Genomic DNA, 16762 nt, shown 5'->3' with positions numbered 1-16762 from the left:
ATGGAACATACCGACAATGGAATGGAACATACCGACAATGGAATGGAACATACCGACAATGGGATGGAACATGCTGACAATGGAATGGAACATACCGACAATGGAATGGAACATACCGACAATGGAATGGAACAAGCCGACAATGGGATGGAACATGCTGACAATGGAATGGAACATACCGACAGGTCGAGTTCGGTCAATAGCTTGAATGTCCATGAGCCCGGGCAAGTTGCCGCGCACTGTAATTATGTCACTGCCTGTGTTCTTGTCTGCTCGCTGGATGCTTCGCGTTTGCCAGTCTGTCCAGTAAATGTGAGAATCAAGCAGAGTCAGGCCATAAGGGTGCTGAACAGGTGTGACCAGAGTACGACGGTTCACACCATTCAGGTCTGCTGCCTCAATACGCTGTGCGGAAAAGACATTGCAGTGAACTACACCAGGTTTCATCTTTTCAAAATTCTTTAGAAAAGTAAAACCGAGCACAACTAAACAAAGCACACCAAAAATGACATTTAAAATTATGTTTAATGTCAAATGAGGATTAAAACTATTGAGAAAAGCACAGTGTCCTTGTAGAGATAAGATATTATTTGATATCTCAAGGAGGCAATGAAAATAATCATTTTGGAAGACAAGAAATTCCTGATGATGACAAATATCCATTTAAATACACTTTGGGAAAATAATGAAAATAGCAATGACTATCATTTCATGTTATAGATTTTATTTCAATTATTTGCTGTACTGATTCTGGCTCAGAACCAATGTACGTACCTCAGTATGTGCATCTGCCCACAGGAGTCGGGAACCCTCTTTGTCAATGACTAAACCATTCGGCCATCCCAGGTTACTATTGATAAGAACCATTCTGTCTGATCCATCCATTGCAGCACGCTCCAATTTGGCATGCTCCCCCCAATCTGTCCAGTACATGAACCTAACAATGTACAATAGAAAGGTCTCAAGATAATCTGGATCATTATTGTCAAACATTAAATAACAATCCCTTCATAAATGAACAAATGTTCAAGAATTTATCTATTGGTTAGCAGTAACACAGATAACTATTAAGAAATGGTGTGATATGTATTCTTAAAACAAACAGATTTACAACCATTTTAACATTGCAACAACAGTAGTTGAATGCAGTTTAATACATTGTATTAAAATAGCAGAAGAAAACATTAAGAAGAAATTGGATTTGTATAGCATCTTTCTCATCCACAGGACATATTTCACAGACAATTAATTAATTTTGTTTTTTTTTAATTGGCAGGTATTGTTATTATCCTCAGTTCAGCAGTGACACTCATTGCTCTGAATCAAAGGGTAGAGTTTCAAGTGTTAGGCCTTGATAGCCAAGTGCAATATGTCAGCAGTGCTGCACTGTCAGGGTGTTGTTTTCCAAAGAAGATGACACTTCAAGCAGATGTAAAATTTTCCTTTGTAGTATTCAAAATTTTAAAAAGAAGGTGCTCTCCTGGTGTCCTGGCAATTCTTTATCTTTCAGTCAATAACAATACAACAAAATATTTGATTTTTCTTTCATCATTTGTTGGAAGGACTTTGCTGGTTGCAGTATTTCCCTACGTTACAGCAGTGACTACCCTTCATTGGGGTTGTAAAGCATGTTTGAGCATCCTCAGGCTGTGAAAAATGCTACTAAATGTCAGTCTGTCATTTCTTTCTTGAGGCAAATGTGGCAATCTATTTGCTCACAAAAGCATCTCACAGAGTAGATGAGGTGACTGAACAGTTAATCTGGTTTTCATATGTGAGTTGTGGGATGAATATTTGCCAGGGCACTGGAAGAACTCTGTTCTATAAATTCCATGCAAAGTGATTCAAGATAATTTCTTCCTCCTCTTCAAACTCACCCAAATAAACAGCCAGGGATTCCATTATAAGCCTGAACTAAAGGGGCTATTATCCATGACAATGAAGCCCCCCCGCCCCCACCTCCCCCATTACAACACTGCAGTGCCAGCAGACTATGTGCTTGACACTGGATTACAGTTTGCACCTTCTGCCCAAGATGCAAGAGCACGCACAGCTAAGGCAAACTGACTCCTGAGTCAAGCAACATGCAACGAACAGCATTTATAGGACTTAAATATCTCTTCACACTCTTCAACTTTAAGAATGTGACCCAACACAAAATCATAGAATCCCTACAGTACGGAAACAGGCCCTTCAGCCCAAACAAGTCCACACTGATCCATCCCCCTATAGTCTACCTAAGCACCACATCCCTGAACACTACGGGCAATTTAGCATAACCAATCCACCTAGCATGCACATCCTTGGACTGTGGGAGGAAACCAGAGCACCCGGAGGAAACCCATGCAGACACAGGGAGAATGTGCAAACTCCACACAGACAGTCACCCAGCGGTGGAATCAAACCTGGGTCCCTGGTGCTATGAGGCAGCAGTGCTAAGCACTGAGCCACCATGCTGCCTTGCACTAAATACTTAGTGCAATATAAAGAAAAGCACTTGCAACTTAGTAATTGCATTTTCACACTCTGCCTTATTTTTAGGGCTAAATTATTTATTGTACATTTATGTTTTATACATAAACTCATTATTTTTACTGTTGTGATCTTATCATTCATCAGCACAGCCCATTGGCAGGCTATTATGAGCTGCCTACTCACCCTTTCTCATGATGAAGAGCAATGGCTCTTGGACTGTCCAAATTCTGCCAGATCAGAACTTTCCTCATTGTTCCGTCCAAATAAGCAACTTCAATGCGGTTTGTCCCCGTATCTGTCCAGTATATTTTACGGCCTATGGTATCCACAGCCAGTCCATCGGTCGTCATTAACCCTGTGAAGAGAAAACACCAATGATACAATATACTGTTCTAACAATGTCTTATTGTGGAATTACTTATCGTACACTCACTTCCAGTAGCAACTTTATTTTGTGTTAACGAAAACAAGCTACTATACTTTGCTTCCAACAAATGCAAATTAATCTGGTGCCATTTAGGTGATCTCCTGGCTGAATGGTTTGTTGAAACTGAAATATGGCACAGGAGGACTTGTATGCCAGATTATTTACATATGTCAAGACACAATTGACCTATTATTACTGAAAAAAATTGGCAACCAATAAACCATGCATTTAGTGCAGCTGCCGAAGAGTTTTGGAAAGATCTTTGATGGAGACAACAGTGATCTCACCAACCAGCTGCAAAACCCATACTGCGTCTTTTCTGAAGCAACTGGCAAATTATGTGCCAATCAAGGCTAGGGCAGCACAGTGAAAGACCTACTTGCGGATGAAGGACCCAGAGGGAGGTCCTACACCTCCCCACCGAGAATCTGAGAGCTGTCATTGCTCAGCTATGCCATTAGGAAGGTAGTGGCTGCTACCGGTATTTTGCCTCAGCACCATCGATAGATTCGGGTTACAAGTGAATAGCAGTAGCAGGGGGGATTTTGAGGCCAGTGTCCCACAGGAGGAGTAGGTCAGAGGTGGGTCAGCAGCAAGGGGAGGGGAGACAGCTCTCAGCAGACAACATCCACTGCCATCCTTTCACAATGTAGAGTCCTTCAATTAGCCGGAGAACTCCAGAGTTTACTTATCAGCTGTCCTTTGTGTGCTGCTGGTTGAATTGGCAATGGGGCAGAAATACTATCCATTGGTCTTCTACCATGGACTTAATCTTGGGCTGATGGGGAAGATGGTGGGGCCTCACCCAACATCCTCCCCACACCAAACCTGCCATGGGGGAGGACATTAAATTCTAACCATTTGTCCAGCTATGGAACGCCACTGTTTTACAGAATAACACAAGATATGCAGACTGGCACTGACCCCTCACCTGTTGTTACAATGTCTTCCTGTTGGGATCCATTCAGATTGGCTCTGCTGATTTTATTCAGCGTGCTGTCTGACCAATACACCTTCCCTAAAGTAAGAAGACACTTCTTCAGTTCTGCTGGGTGAAAGGGTTAATTTCTGAACGATTCAATGACCCGCTTGTTTCTTCCTGTGCACTCGACTCACACGAGGTCAGACACTGCGAGATTACCCCAAACTTACCCATACAAATGGGGGTGAAATCAGACATAGAGACAAATGACCAAACAGTTGTGTTCCTGTCTTAATTACATTTTGAAACTGTTTTGAAGATTCAATCTTGAACTTGCAGTGGTACAAATCTGAGATTCCCAAGTACTTCAATATAAATTGTAGATTTCTTTGTACGTGTCTTTGATATATTGTCACTTGTGCCTAGGTACAGTGAAAAGTGGATAACGTTACCACATTCCACCTTTGATTACAGACTAAATTACTGAATAAATTGTATAAATGGTAAAATCCTGAATTAATTAATGTTAGACTGATTCTATCCATGCTAAATTAGTGTCAAATGCAGAGGCCTTTCCATTTAATCTATAGCAATAAAAGTATTTTGTATGCCCAAATTGCTTTGGATAGTTGGTTTTGAGGCCATATCTGTTGTTGTTGGGGGCCTGGGGGACAACCCACTGAGAAGCTTCCAGCCTCTGACTGGCTGACAGCTGTCATTGCTCAGCAGTGCCAGTGGGAAGACAACACTGGGGACAACAGCGGCAGGGTTGTGGGGGATTGGTTGATTGAAAAGAAAAAGTGAAGGTAAAGGGACCTCAAAAACACAGATCCCCTCGCTGTAAAGTGTTTGCCTGAGGCACCCCATGGGATTAATAAGAAAAAAGAGGGGGGGGAGGATGCAAGAGTGGGATGAGGATGGATTGGAATGTACAAGGACGGCATAGAAAGACTGGATGAGAAGATAGAATCGTTGTGTGGCAAAATGATCCAAAATCCTTCATTGAAATATGCTTTCGAAAAATGAAATTTCACTACATTTGAATGCTATGACATGTGAACTAAAAAGAATGTATAAGTGTATTAATTCTGTGGATAAATATCATAACAACAGAACCTTGAGAGGTACTACAGAGTCTAACCTCTGCACAAACTTAGACTCAAGGAAAGCACAGTTACAAAACAGAAATCCTAAACAGGGACTTAGTGATGAAACAAGAACGGTAGTTAAGAAGTTGTTTTCATTAGTAATAGATACTGAAATTACAACAGGCGGATTTCAAGAAAATAGAATACCTCTTCCTCAAAACACTAATGAACTTGTCATATGCAAACTTACCAGCCTTTTCAACTCAGACAAAACAGCTCAAAATTAGACCATCACATTCTATGACTGGGATCATGATGCAAAAAAACAGATTTTTGACAGAATTTGTATTTATATTGCTCAGTCTTTTACTCATGGACAGATTTATGTAGCTTTATTCAAAGTGAGAAGTCTTGATTTCATTGATGTCTTCGGTGAAAAAATAACAAGAAATCCTGGACTTAAATAAGTCTGTTACAATAAAGGTATGAATTTGACCACAAGTTTCTTTCTGTGTCTCTGCTTGTATTAGTTTGTATATTCAAACTACAGATCAATAAATGTTTATAACTGAAGGGAACCCAGGGATATGGAGGCAGTGTGTAAGGTGATACTGAGGTAGACAATCTTACTGAATGGCACGGCATAGCTAATGGCCAACAACCTATGCCCTTTAGTCTTAGCAACAAAATAAAATACATTATTAGCTAATAATTGGTGATGGAAAAGCAATGAATATCTGAGGTTAGCCTCATTCACTTACTTCTCAAGCAATGTCAATGCAAAACCGTTTAATGAATTAAACCCCATCGAATTCACTACTGTCCTTCAAGGAAGGGAATCTGTCCTCTCCACCTGGTCTAACCTACATGTGACTCCAGACCCACAGCAATGTGATTGACTCTTAACTGCCCTCTAATGTGGCTCAGCAAGCTACTCAGCTCAAAGGCAATAATTAGGGATGGGCAACAAATATTGGTCTTGCCAGCAACACCTGTATTCCTCGAAGGAATAGAAGAAAATCACCTTCTTTAGGATCAACGCCAATCGCAATTGTATTTTTCATTGATCTATTGACAGGCACCACCACGTCGGCAAAGTAAGGAATATCAAGAGACACCATCCGGATATCTGTTCTCCGTGCAAATATGAGGAAACTGGTCATACCTGATACAAAAAAGAAAGGAAATTTTTAAAAGAGCACAAAGTCAGGTGATAAGAAATTCCTCAACTATTAAACAGTCTTTTCAGTCACTAATCTACCTCAGTGAAGACGCAATGCTATGCTTCAAGATTCTGCTGTCTCCTAGCTTTCTCAGGAGTCTAATCTGGATAACATCCAAACCTGCAACCTCTACCATCTAGAAGGACAAGGGCAGCAGATACATGGAACACTACCACCTCCAAGTTCCCCTCTAAGTCACTTACCATCCTGACTTGGAAATATAATCGCCGTCCCTTCACTGTCACTGGGTCAAAGTCACTGGAACTCCATGCATGACAGGATTGTGGGTCTGCTTACTGCACATGGGGACTGCAACAGTTCAGGAAGCCAGCTCACTATCACTTTCTCAAGGGCAACTAGAGACAGGCAATAAATACCGATCCAGCCAAAGAAAACCATATCCCACAAGTGAATACAAATAAAAAACTGGGCATCCACACGCTGGCTTCCAAAAGCCCATATTCTGTGCTAAAAGAAAATAAAAACCAGTAGTCTCACACTTAGCCACTCACGCCACCTAGCTGGTGAATAAAAAGGCAATGCAATGTAGGAATAAATATCCAATAACGTTTGAATACAGTACGGCTTGCAACTCAGATGGGAATTTTTCCAAAGAGAATGTTGAATGTCAGCACATTGCTGTGAAGCGACACCCAACGACCAGTAAGTTACTCTTGTTTCTAGGCGCACATTACCTTTTCCAGCAATATTCGAGTGACCCTCATTTGAAAATCAATGTCCTTTGTCTAGACTGGAATGCCTCTTTCTAATACCGCCATGCTGCCGAGCAAAAGAGGAGTTGCAGCTTACCAGGTGCACAGGTTTTGCCATCTGCGAGGAGGTTTATACCTGTGGGGCACCCACAGTGGTATGCCTTGGGCAACGGAGCGAGAAGGCAGAGGTGACTGCAGCCACCATTGTCTATTTTACACATGGATGCCACTGTAAGTAAATAAATGAAACATAAATCTGTTATAATCATCACCACAAGGCAGTAGACAACATGTTCATTGAACGCAGTTAAGTAAATCATGATTTACTTTAAACTGTGCCTATTGCATTGGGACATTTTTTCAGGATTCCTGACTCTTCTGGTCATTACCTGGTGTTCGATGGCGATGGAACATGTGAATATCCATTAGATTTTCCAGGTTCTCTCGCAGCACCACTCTTCCCAGGCCACTGCTTTTATCTGCACTCTGAATACTCTTTGATTGCCAGTCGGTCCAGTAAATCTTATCTTCATGTAGAGTCAAGCCGAAAGGGTGAGGTAATTGACTGCCAATCAGGACCTAGAGAAGACAAAGGCAACAAATGGGGTGGGTTTAGAGCTAACAGAATTACCACTTTACGCATGTGTCACATGGATTACAGGGAAATTAGAAAAGTATAAAGCTTGAGACAGTTGAATTATGTTCATATATTATTCATTTTATTGTTATTTCCGAATAGAAATGTCAAAAAGCTATCCATCTCCTATAGCCGGATGGTATCCGACTATTCTTTGCCTTCAAGAAGCAGGTCTGTGTTTTTAACCTATCTTCACCCTCCTCAATAAGGAACTACACTCAAATAATATTGTAGCACCAGCCATGGATGAACAAAACCGTTGTTTCATGTGTCAATGCGATTTACTTTAAAGAGGATAATTGGTGTCCAATATAGACTGAATTCCTTCTCCTTCAGAGTGAAACCGTTGATAATTATATTCTCCTACCCTCCTATCAGTCCCGTTCAGGTTGGCGTACTCAATTGTCTTCATGCCTGCATCAGCCCAATACAACCTCTCAGTCTCATAGTCCACCGCTAAGCCATTAGGCCAAGTGAGATTGGAGGAGATAATGATTGTCCGCTCAGAGGCGTCCAGCCCTGCACGTTCTATTTTAGGATTGGCTCCCCAGTCTGTCCAGTACATGTACCTACATTAAAAGAAAGATAGAACAACAACAACTAGTTTTAATTCTGCAATGATACATTTAAAAAAAACCCCTGGGATTGCTGCAAGGTCTGCATTTTCATCCATCCCTAAATGCCCTTGAACGAAGTGGCTTGCCAGGTCATTTCAGAGGAAACAGGAACACTAGAATTAGGAAAAGTAGGACACTCAGCCCCTCAAGCCTGCTCCACAAGTCAGTAAGATCATGGGTGGTCTGACTGTGGCCTTACCTCCACTTTCCTCTCTGCCCCTCCAGTCAAAAGTCTAACTTGTGACTGTGGGTCTGGTGTCATATGCAGGCAAAAGGATATTTGTGAACCAGGCAGGATTTTACAATAATTAACTTCATTTATACAAAAGCAAAATACTACAGATGCTGGAAATTTGAAACGAGCACAGAGAATGTTGGAGAAACTCAGCAGGTTTGGCAGCATCTGTAGAGAGTAGTAGGGTTAACTTTTTGAACTTACTATAACTTTTTCATGACAGTCACTATAACCAAGACTAGCTTTCAATTACGAAATTATCAAATGAAATGGCAGGATTTGAATCCATGCGCCGAGAGCAGTAGCCTGAGTCTCTGGATTACTAACCTAGTGTCATTACCACTATGCCACCCTCTCTAAGTGAAAGGCAAAATCTAACTCACACATCAATGTCAATGTCTGTCAAAGGAAACAGCCAAAAGCTAAAATAAAAGCAAAATATTGCAGATGCTGGTAACCTGAAACAAGAACAGAGAAACCCAGCAGATCTGGTAGCTTCTGCAGAAAGTGAAACAGAATTAATATTTTGAGTCTGATATGAATTCTGTGTGAATTCTGTTCTGAAGAATCATATCAGACTCAAAATATTAATTGTGTTTCTCTCTTCACTGACGCTGCCAGGCCTGCTGGGATTTTCCAGTGTTCTCTGTGTTTGCTTGAGTCAAAAGCTAAAACCTGACAGCAAAATTTGACTTCAATTTAACAAGAATCATTAGATAAATACAATATAGATTTATAATTTTTCCAGTAACAAAGCTAAATGTTTTAGAATGTGTTTAACACTCAGGAATAACAAAGCTGAACTGTCACACTACTTATCAATGTCAAATGAACAAACCCTCCAATTGGATCCACCACAATATCCCTGGGTCTATCCAGGTTCTCCCAGATAAGGACTGTGCGCATGCTGCCATCTAAGTTTGAGGCCTCAATTCTGTCAGTACCTGAAACAAAAGGGCGTAAAGATTACAAACCAAAATTCTTGTAAAACTCAAGACATTTAATACAATGAGTACACTGTCTAGTGCCACCCAAAGCAGCTGTTCCACTCAGAAATTGCTCGCGTCAGGGGACTTCCAAAGGGACATGGGGAATGCTCTCAGGATGTTCCCAGAAGCGGTCCATTATTCAGGCTGACTCATGGGAATCTGACTTGTGACCGAGCAAAATGGAGAAGGTTCACCTAGTACGGCACCAAACACATCAAGGAACTTTGTCCGCGACACGCAAACAGGTAGCCTGGAGGGAACTCAGAATCCTCCAAACAATCCATCAACCTGACTCTCTTCAGTCACCACTTGCCCCGTGTGTGGCAGGATCTGCAAACTGTGCACTGGGCTGACCAGAATCGTCAAATTCATCAAACTGGAGTCACCCCTCAATCCCAAGGGACTGCCTGAGAGGAAAAGTATCAGAACCCTGATCCATTGTGCCACATTGCAAGGTATTGTTGGCATAGTTACAGAGTACCCTTTTTATTCAATTCACTCTGTTGCAGCCAAATAAATCTCTGACTGAACATCAACCCCTAATTACCAAGCGTTGAGAGTGACCTGTGGCATAGAGTGCAGGTTTAAAACAACAATATCTAATTCAGTAAAATTCCACCCACAACCATGACTTACACCAGTGCACCCTCTGAAGCAGTCCCTTACCAGATAATAGTTCCACTTTCACAGGCTTCTCGCCAATGATTAACATGATAAAAAGCTTCAAAAATCAAAATAATTACTGACAGTTCTTGCTTTCAGTCCATTTAAATTCAGTGTTGCTATATGGAACAGGCAATAACAGATAGGCTGAGTATTATTTAATTTTGGCTAGGTTACCTGCATCTGTCCAGTAAAGCTTGTTTGTCACCCAGTCAACAGCCAGTCCTGCAGGACTTTCCAGACTAGTGACAATGATAGCCTGAAAGATAAAAGATATATGACATTGTCAGATGGAGAATGATTCACTGCAACATTTTGTTTTATGAAACTTCTAAGATTAAAAAAAAAGCCCTCCAGGTGAATCCCTTACTTAACAATCATTAGATCTTGACCTCTGATATTTACACAACCTTTAAGACTTCCTTACTGTTAAATTAACTGCATAAAAATATTTGGTCTTTAAAACTAATTTCATCAAAGCATGTTTATATACAGTCCCCATAATATCAGTGAACTGTAGGGAGTTGTTGATGTCAAAGGTTAAGCAGCAACTAAATCTTCTGCATAATTTTAAACTAATTGAATAATAGTCAAAATTAAATAGAACATTTTCTCCCCATAATCTAATTTCTCGTCAACTTCAATTAACTTACTGCATTTACTTAAGATCATATTATAAATAGCTACAATTTATTAGGATATAACCTCATAGGATGAACGTGTTTGGTGTAATATAGAATTACTGAGTACAATATGTCTTCTTTCATAAAATTAATCTGGTTTCACTAACTTTTTTGTGTTATATGAACGTACCTCCTGCTTTGTTCCATCCCATTTAGCCCTGTTGATAGAGTCAGTAGTGACATCTGTCCAATAAATGTATTCCCCTTTGGCATCCCAGTCAAGTGCAACAGCACTGCGCACATCAGCCAGTGGAATGACATCGTCAGACTTGTCCTCAGTGTCAAAGCTGATGCGACGGATGTCCGTCCTTCGAGCAAAAAGCAGGAACTTGTCAAGACCTGATAAGGCCGAAAGGTCTCTTGTCACTTCTAAGTTCAAAAAGTCATGTACAACTTCTTCTAAAATGTAACATTTTACAAACGGTAACATAAATGACAAACAATGAAGGTACCTGTCCCATTTCACACTGAATGGCAGCATTCCTGGTCGAGTCAGACACAATGGAGAACACACCCGCCACTACACCTCAACTCTTTGCCACTGTGTATGCATTCGTTTTGCCACATTCCCATTTCAAATGCAGTGACCAGGCCAAAAATCAATGTAGTTAAGATCTTTCAAGAAACATCATTCCCCAAAATCTGCACTAGCATTCCCAACTGTAGATGAAATAACAAATATTACAATAAGCTAACTATCCATGTCGATGTGCGTTTCTGTTGTGGAATGTCTTACTTAATGATGAGTTCGTTCAGCAATTTGGAGTATTATTCACCATGCTGACAACATACATGAAAATCCAGCACAGCCTGAACATTTCTCAAGGTCTTGTGGTGCACAGGATAGCATCCCTGTGTCTGAGCTGGACATTCTGAATTCATGTCCCATTCCAGAATGTAATGGCCAAGGTAGATGTTTTTCTTTATTCACTCATGGGATGTGGGCATCGCTGGCTGACTGGCATTTATTGCCCGTTCCTACTTGCATTTGAACTGAATGGATTGCTAGGCCATTTCAGAGGGCAGTTTGAGAGTCAACCACATTGCTGTGGGTCTGGAGTCACATGTAGGTCAGACGAAGTGAGGATGGCAGATTTTCTTCCCCGAAGGACATTAGTGAACCGGATGTGTTTTCCTGACAATCGAAAATGGTTTCATGGTCATCAGTAGATTCTTAACCCCAGATTATTATTTAATTCAAATTCCACTGTCTGGATTCGAACCCAGCTCCCCAGAACATGAGCTGAGTTTCTGGATTAATAGTCTGGCAATAATACCACTAGGCCATTGCCTCCCCATAATGTACTCAACATGGTTCAGGATCAAATTGTAAATCCCTCTAAAACATGCCAATTGCAGACAGTAGGAGCCAGAAAGACCTTTGGACAGCCATGTGATGAAGAGAAGACTGGAGCCTCTACCATCACTTATATTGATACAGATTAAACACATGGGTACAAGTCCATGTTGCCACAGCAACTCAGACTCCCGAAGTGAGCTATAAGATGTAACCAGCACCTTTGATCCAGGTAAAAATGTGCACCAATCTGGATTGTGCACTTAACAAACATGTTCTACTCTTACTTGACATTTATATTGCAGTCTGTTAAACAAATTATAATTGTGTCCCTTAATGGTAAAACAACTGCAGCTTTAAAGGACTGTTTAGTAGAATACGTCTTCTTAAGTGCCATCTGTTTTTGCAATCAACACCACATTCCTCTCACTGGCTATTTAAGTACCTTCCTCAAAATTAGAATTCTACAAGTGCCAACAAGTGTATATTCAGGAACACATGCTTCCTTTGTCGGAAATCAAATTATCTTATTCACATGCTACATGCAAGAAATGGCAGACCCCAAAGGTGTTAATTGTACTTTTGTTATACTACAGTTAGGTCAATAAAATTCATAAAATTCAAAGAACAGGAATCATTACATTGAATATAGCTGACCCCATGACCAGGATTCAATATAATTTACACAAAGTGTCAAAGCAGCTGTCAACTACTGCCTGCACCAAGACCTTCTATCTAGCATCACTGCCCTTAGCTCCAGACAACATCATGCATGTAAAAAGTTCCCAATGCCAAAGCAACTCTGACTCCCTGAGTGAACTGTAGCACACCACCAGATCATCTTACGTTGGCACGGTCAAAAATCACACGACACCAGGTTATAGTCCAACAGGTTTCTTCAAAAACGCAAGCTTTTAGAGCTCAGCTCCTTCCTCAAGTGTTGTGTGAGACAGAGAGGATATAAGGCTAGGCCAGCATTTATTGCCCATCCCTAATTGCCCAGGGGGCAGTTAAGAGTCAACTACATTGCTGTGGGTCTGGAGTCACATGTAGGTCAGACCTGTTAAGGATGGCAGTTTCCTTCCCCAAAGGACATTAGTGAACCAGATGGTTTGACAATTTTTCTGACAATCAACAATGGATTCACAGTCATCGTTAGACTGTAAATTGCAGGTTTTTATTGAATTTAAATTCTGTTGTGGAGTATTGCTGGGGGAGAAATTGGCTAGTATCTCTTTTTTCACCTTTCCTTCATTCACCTACCTACTCACTCTTAAATGTTGATTGCTTTGGTCAAACTTGGGTACACCATTCAGCAACCTTATAACACTTTTAGGTCAAAAGAAGCTTACCTAATTCTCTGAATCTCTTATATTTAGTGCTTGTAGTCTATGTCATCTTGTTCTGTCCACCCTCTTCACCAGAAAGAGTTCATTTCTATCTACTTTGTCCTATTTTAAACACCTCTATCAAATCACATCCTCATATCCTCTATTCTAAAAACAGTCTGAAATGTTTGCATCTTCCTTTGTATTTGTACTTCCATATATTAGACAGCATCCCCATTAACCTGCACTGCACTCTCTCAGTTGCCTCAATATCTTCCGAAGCAGGTGGAACCCAAAACTGCACAAAGTGCTCTATGTTTTCACACAGACTGAAGTTCACTTTTCTATTTTCATAATTCAGCTCTCTTGTCATGTGTGAATATTTTATACAGATTGAAAAATCAATAGATTTCTTCACGGTGTGTTGCCAAATGGTCTCAATAGTGCGATCTCCATCAAACAATCCTGCTAAATTTTACTTACTTCCAGCACAATTGTAGTCATCGACTTTCTTGAAGCCAGTCGGGCAGGCACAGGTGTAATTGGCACTGCTGGGCAGGCAAAGGTGGCTACACCCTCCATTGTTGGTCCCACAGTGATTTCTCCCTGCTCAAATAGCAGAAAGCACAACACACACTATAAATATCATCAACATAGGGTAATGCTAGCATTCGTGAAATCATTTAACATTTACAATCATAGTGACTCTGGTCGATTGTTAGTTTCAATCAGGTCTATTTCCAATATTTCAGAAGGTTGTTTTGTTTTGTACTAAAAATGATCAAAGGAAATTACTGCTAGGAAAGATAGATATACTATTTGATCATTAAAATTAAACAAACTTGAAATAAGAGGAATTGAAACCAGTAATTTTTTTGGCCTTCAGTACACCTACAACATAGGCCATTATTCTAGTGCAGAATTGCAGGTTGTAATTGTAGAGGTGATTTAAGTTAAACTTCTGTTGGTACATGAACACCTCCTGATTCATAAGCACCAATCTGCCAAGACCTTCACCCCAAACAGTTAAAAAGATAATTACAATAGCCCTGACACTCCCAACACTTACACACCATTCAAAACAGGGGCAGTGGCAATCTTCCAGCAATAGAGATTCCCGTCCCCCCCACCATAACCACTTGATCTGCACTTTTCTTTGCCACTGATAAAGACACATACAAACCTCAATCATCAAAATCTGAAACTGCCAAGTTTGGAACCCAACAGTTCACTGAAAACAACAAATGATCACAAAAGTCTTCCAAGCAAGTGGGTTACTGCAGTTGATGACTGCTCACCATACCAACAGATAACTAATGAGGCACCACAAACACAGCTCCTGTCCCTTAACCAGAGATGCAGCAAAAGATCAGCATGAGCTCAGGCAATGAGACCATATGGCTCAGGGCTAACAAACAATTATATTACACCAGAGAATCTGTTTCACCAACTTGGGTATGTTTACCAGCCCTTTATAGTTCAACCTAAAATTTGCTTTGGAAAACTTCATTTACAGCATGGCTGCTCTGGAGAAGATTGCTATTTTAGAAAAAATTAGATTTCAATAGACCTTAAAGCTCAAATGAAACAGACAATTAGTCAATGAAAATAACACACTAATAAATGAAATGCAGCACAAGCAATCTTGCATAGTCCAATTCTTATATCATTTTCTATAATCACAAGAAGTGAAACAATTTAATGAAAATTACAAACCACATTTTTTTAAAAAAATGAACCCAGCAATCAATATGTTCAAATTTAATGTGAGCTCATAGATTCTCGTTCTGTTTCAATATAATCCTGCATATATGATTCCAAAAAAATATCAAACTAATTTGAAAAAATGAAAATGTTATCAATGATATTTTGGTCTCCGTTCCTGGACTACAGTGTTCATCAAATAGGAGCCACCCCTGGGATTTAAGTGATTTTTCTCCAATCAATCTAGCCGGGTCGTACGACATTTTATTCCCCCCAGAAGAAACAAATGAAATCAGCTCCGTGAATCAAATTCTGCTTGTTTTTAAATTGCCGGTTGATTGATTAAAGCAGATTAGATTAGAACAGTCCACATTCACACAGCATGTACTTACCTGCTGGCTGTCTCTGTGGATGGAGTGTATGGATATCCATTGGGAAATGTAGTTTATTGCGGATAATCTCCTGGTTTTTCCCGGTAAACTTGTTGGCACTGTTTATGCTTTTGGTGTGCCAGTCTGTCCAATATAGACTGTCTTCAAACACCGTGATGGCAAAGGGATGAGGGAGGCCTGAAACAGGAGAGTCAAAATCACTGGCCAGGCCCCTGCAATGGTGATTCACACTAAGCATCGATATAATGGATGGTATCCAGCCTCTGAAACTGTAACCATGATCCAGTTTTGGGCCAAGTCCAGACAACTTGGGAACCCCACAAAAACAGCCCAATTCCAGGATTCCTGCCCACGCTCCAACCTCCATCATGGGATAAGGATGTGGGTAATCTGCCTTTCTGTGATACTCCCACCCTTGCTGCCTGCATTACAGAGTGCTTCCTTGAAATTTTAGTGGCGTCAAGCCCCTTCATTAAGTAGTCATCATTCACGGCCTCTCAGTGGGGTCGTAAACCGGGAGGGAATCCTAGTCCCAATGAGCAACCACAAAAACAACAGCCATCTGCTCCTGGGATTTATTCTTTGACAGGCTTTGAAATGGAAAAGAAAAAGGTATTTGTTCTTCCAGTTTCAATAGTTAGACACTGTCATTCAAATTAGATGGGTTCTCATTGCAGTGATTAATTATCGGGCTCCGTTCTGCTAACTGAATCTACTGTTGCTAGACTATAGGTCACAAACAGTCTTTTCTATCATAACAGGAAAAATGTACCTGCACATTCAAAATGGAAAAAAATACTGCTTGGCACCTCCAGTGTAACCATCTGAAAAGATTTAAATGCTCTTTGAAATTAAAAATTCCCTCTAGCATCTCTCATTTGATCTGCAAGACAATATGGCTTTTCCATTTTAATAGACACCACAGTTTACATTTCCAGGGTTTGTTGCTGTGTCCAAGTCCATAATGAATGTGAGGCAAAATTTCCAAAGCTCCAAACATATTTATCTCAGGGGTAGTTGTGTAGACACTTTGATTGACAATTTTAAGAGGATATTAAAGGATTATCTCTCTTTAATGTGGTTAGCAAAATAGAGTTTTGTTTTTACAGTAGTTCGACCACTTGAGAGGTTTTTTAAAAATGAGTTTTATGAATAAGAAGGTTTTTCACAGTCTGAAACATGTTTGGATAAGAGCTTAGTTTATACCTCTTTTGTCCAACATTGTAACGATAAACACTTGATATCATAAATGTGCCATTCACTGGTCTATCTCTCACCAGCCAAGTAGAACTGTGATGATTTTATCATTTCATCTTACATTCCCACCATCAAGATAATCCTTTTCTCCTCCTGAGTTTATGCACATCCC

At 40.4% G+C, this 16762-nt stretch overlaps 1 protein-coding gene across 3 annotated transcripts in view; it reads right to left on the bottom strand.

Annotated features, from left to right (window-relative positions):
- Positions 1-16762, bottom strand: part of lrp4 (low density lipoprotein receptor-related protein 4) — a 359208-nt gene that overhangs the window by 49108 nt on the left and 293338 nt on the right. For 2 of the 3 annotated variants that reach the window (XM_048607192.1, XM_048607194.1), the window contains 13 exons: positions 15394-15570; positions 13781-13906; positions 10803-11011; positions 10167-10248; positions 9176-9281; positions 7853-8054; positions 7238-7427; positions 6946-7077; positions 5937-6077; positions 3834-3920; positions 2659-2830; positions 775-937; positions 180-405 (listed from right to left, as the gene is read on the bottom strand). In XM_048607192.1, the coding sequence (XP_048463149.1) occupies positions 180-405; positions 775-937; positions 2659-2830; positions 3834-3920; positions 5937-6077; positions 6946-7077; positions 7238-7427; positions 7853-8054; positions 9176-9281; positions 10167-10248; positions 10803-11011; positions 13781-13906; positions 15394-15570 (2013 nt within the window). The remainder of the gene's footprint in view (positions 1-179; positions 406-774; positions 938-2658; positions 2831-3833; positions 3921-5936; positions 6078-6945; positions 7078-7237; positions 7428-7852; positions 8055-9175; positions 9282-10166; positions 10249-10802; positions 11012-13780; positions 13907-15393; positions 15571-16762) is intronic. The other variant, XM_048607193.1, reaches the window with a different exon arrangement.

The sequence above is a fragment of the Rhincodon typus genome, chromosome 17, assembly GCF_021869965.1.
Source record: "Rhincodon typus isolate 14 chromosome 17, sRhiTyp1.1, whole genome shotgun sequence".
Classification (NCBI taxonomy): Eukaryota; Metazoa; Chordata; class Chondrichthyes; order Orectolobiformes; family Rhincodontidae; genus Rhincodon; species Rhincodon typus.
This window is presented reverse-complemented; position numbering and strand designations above follow the sequence as displayed.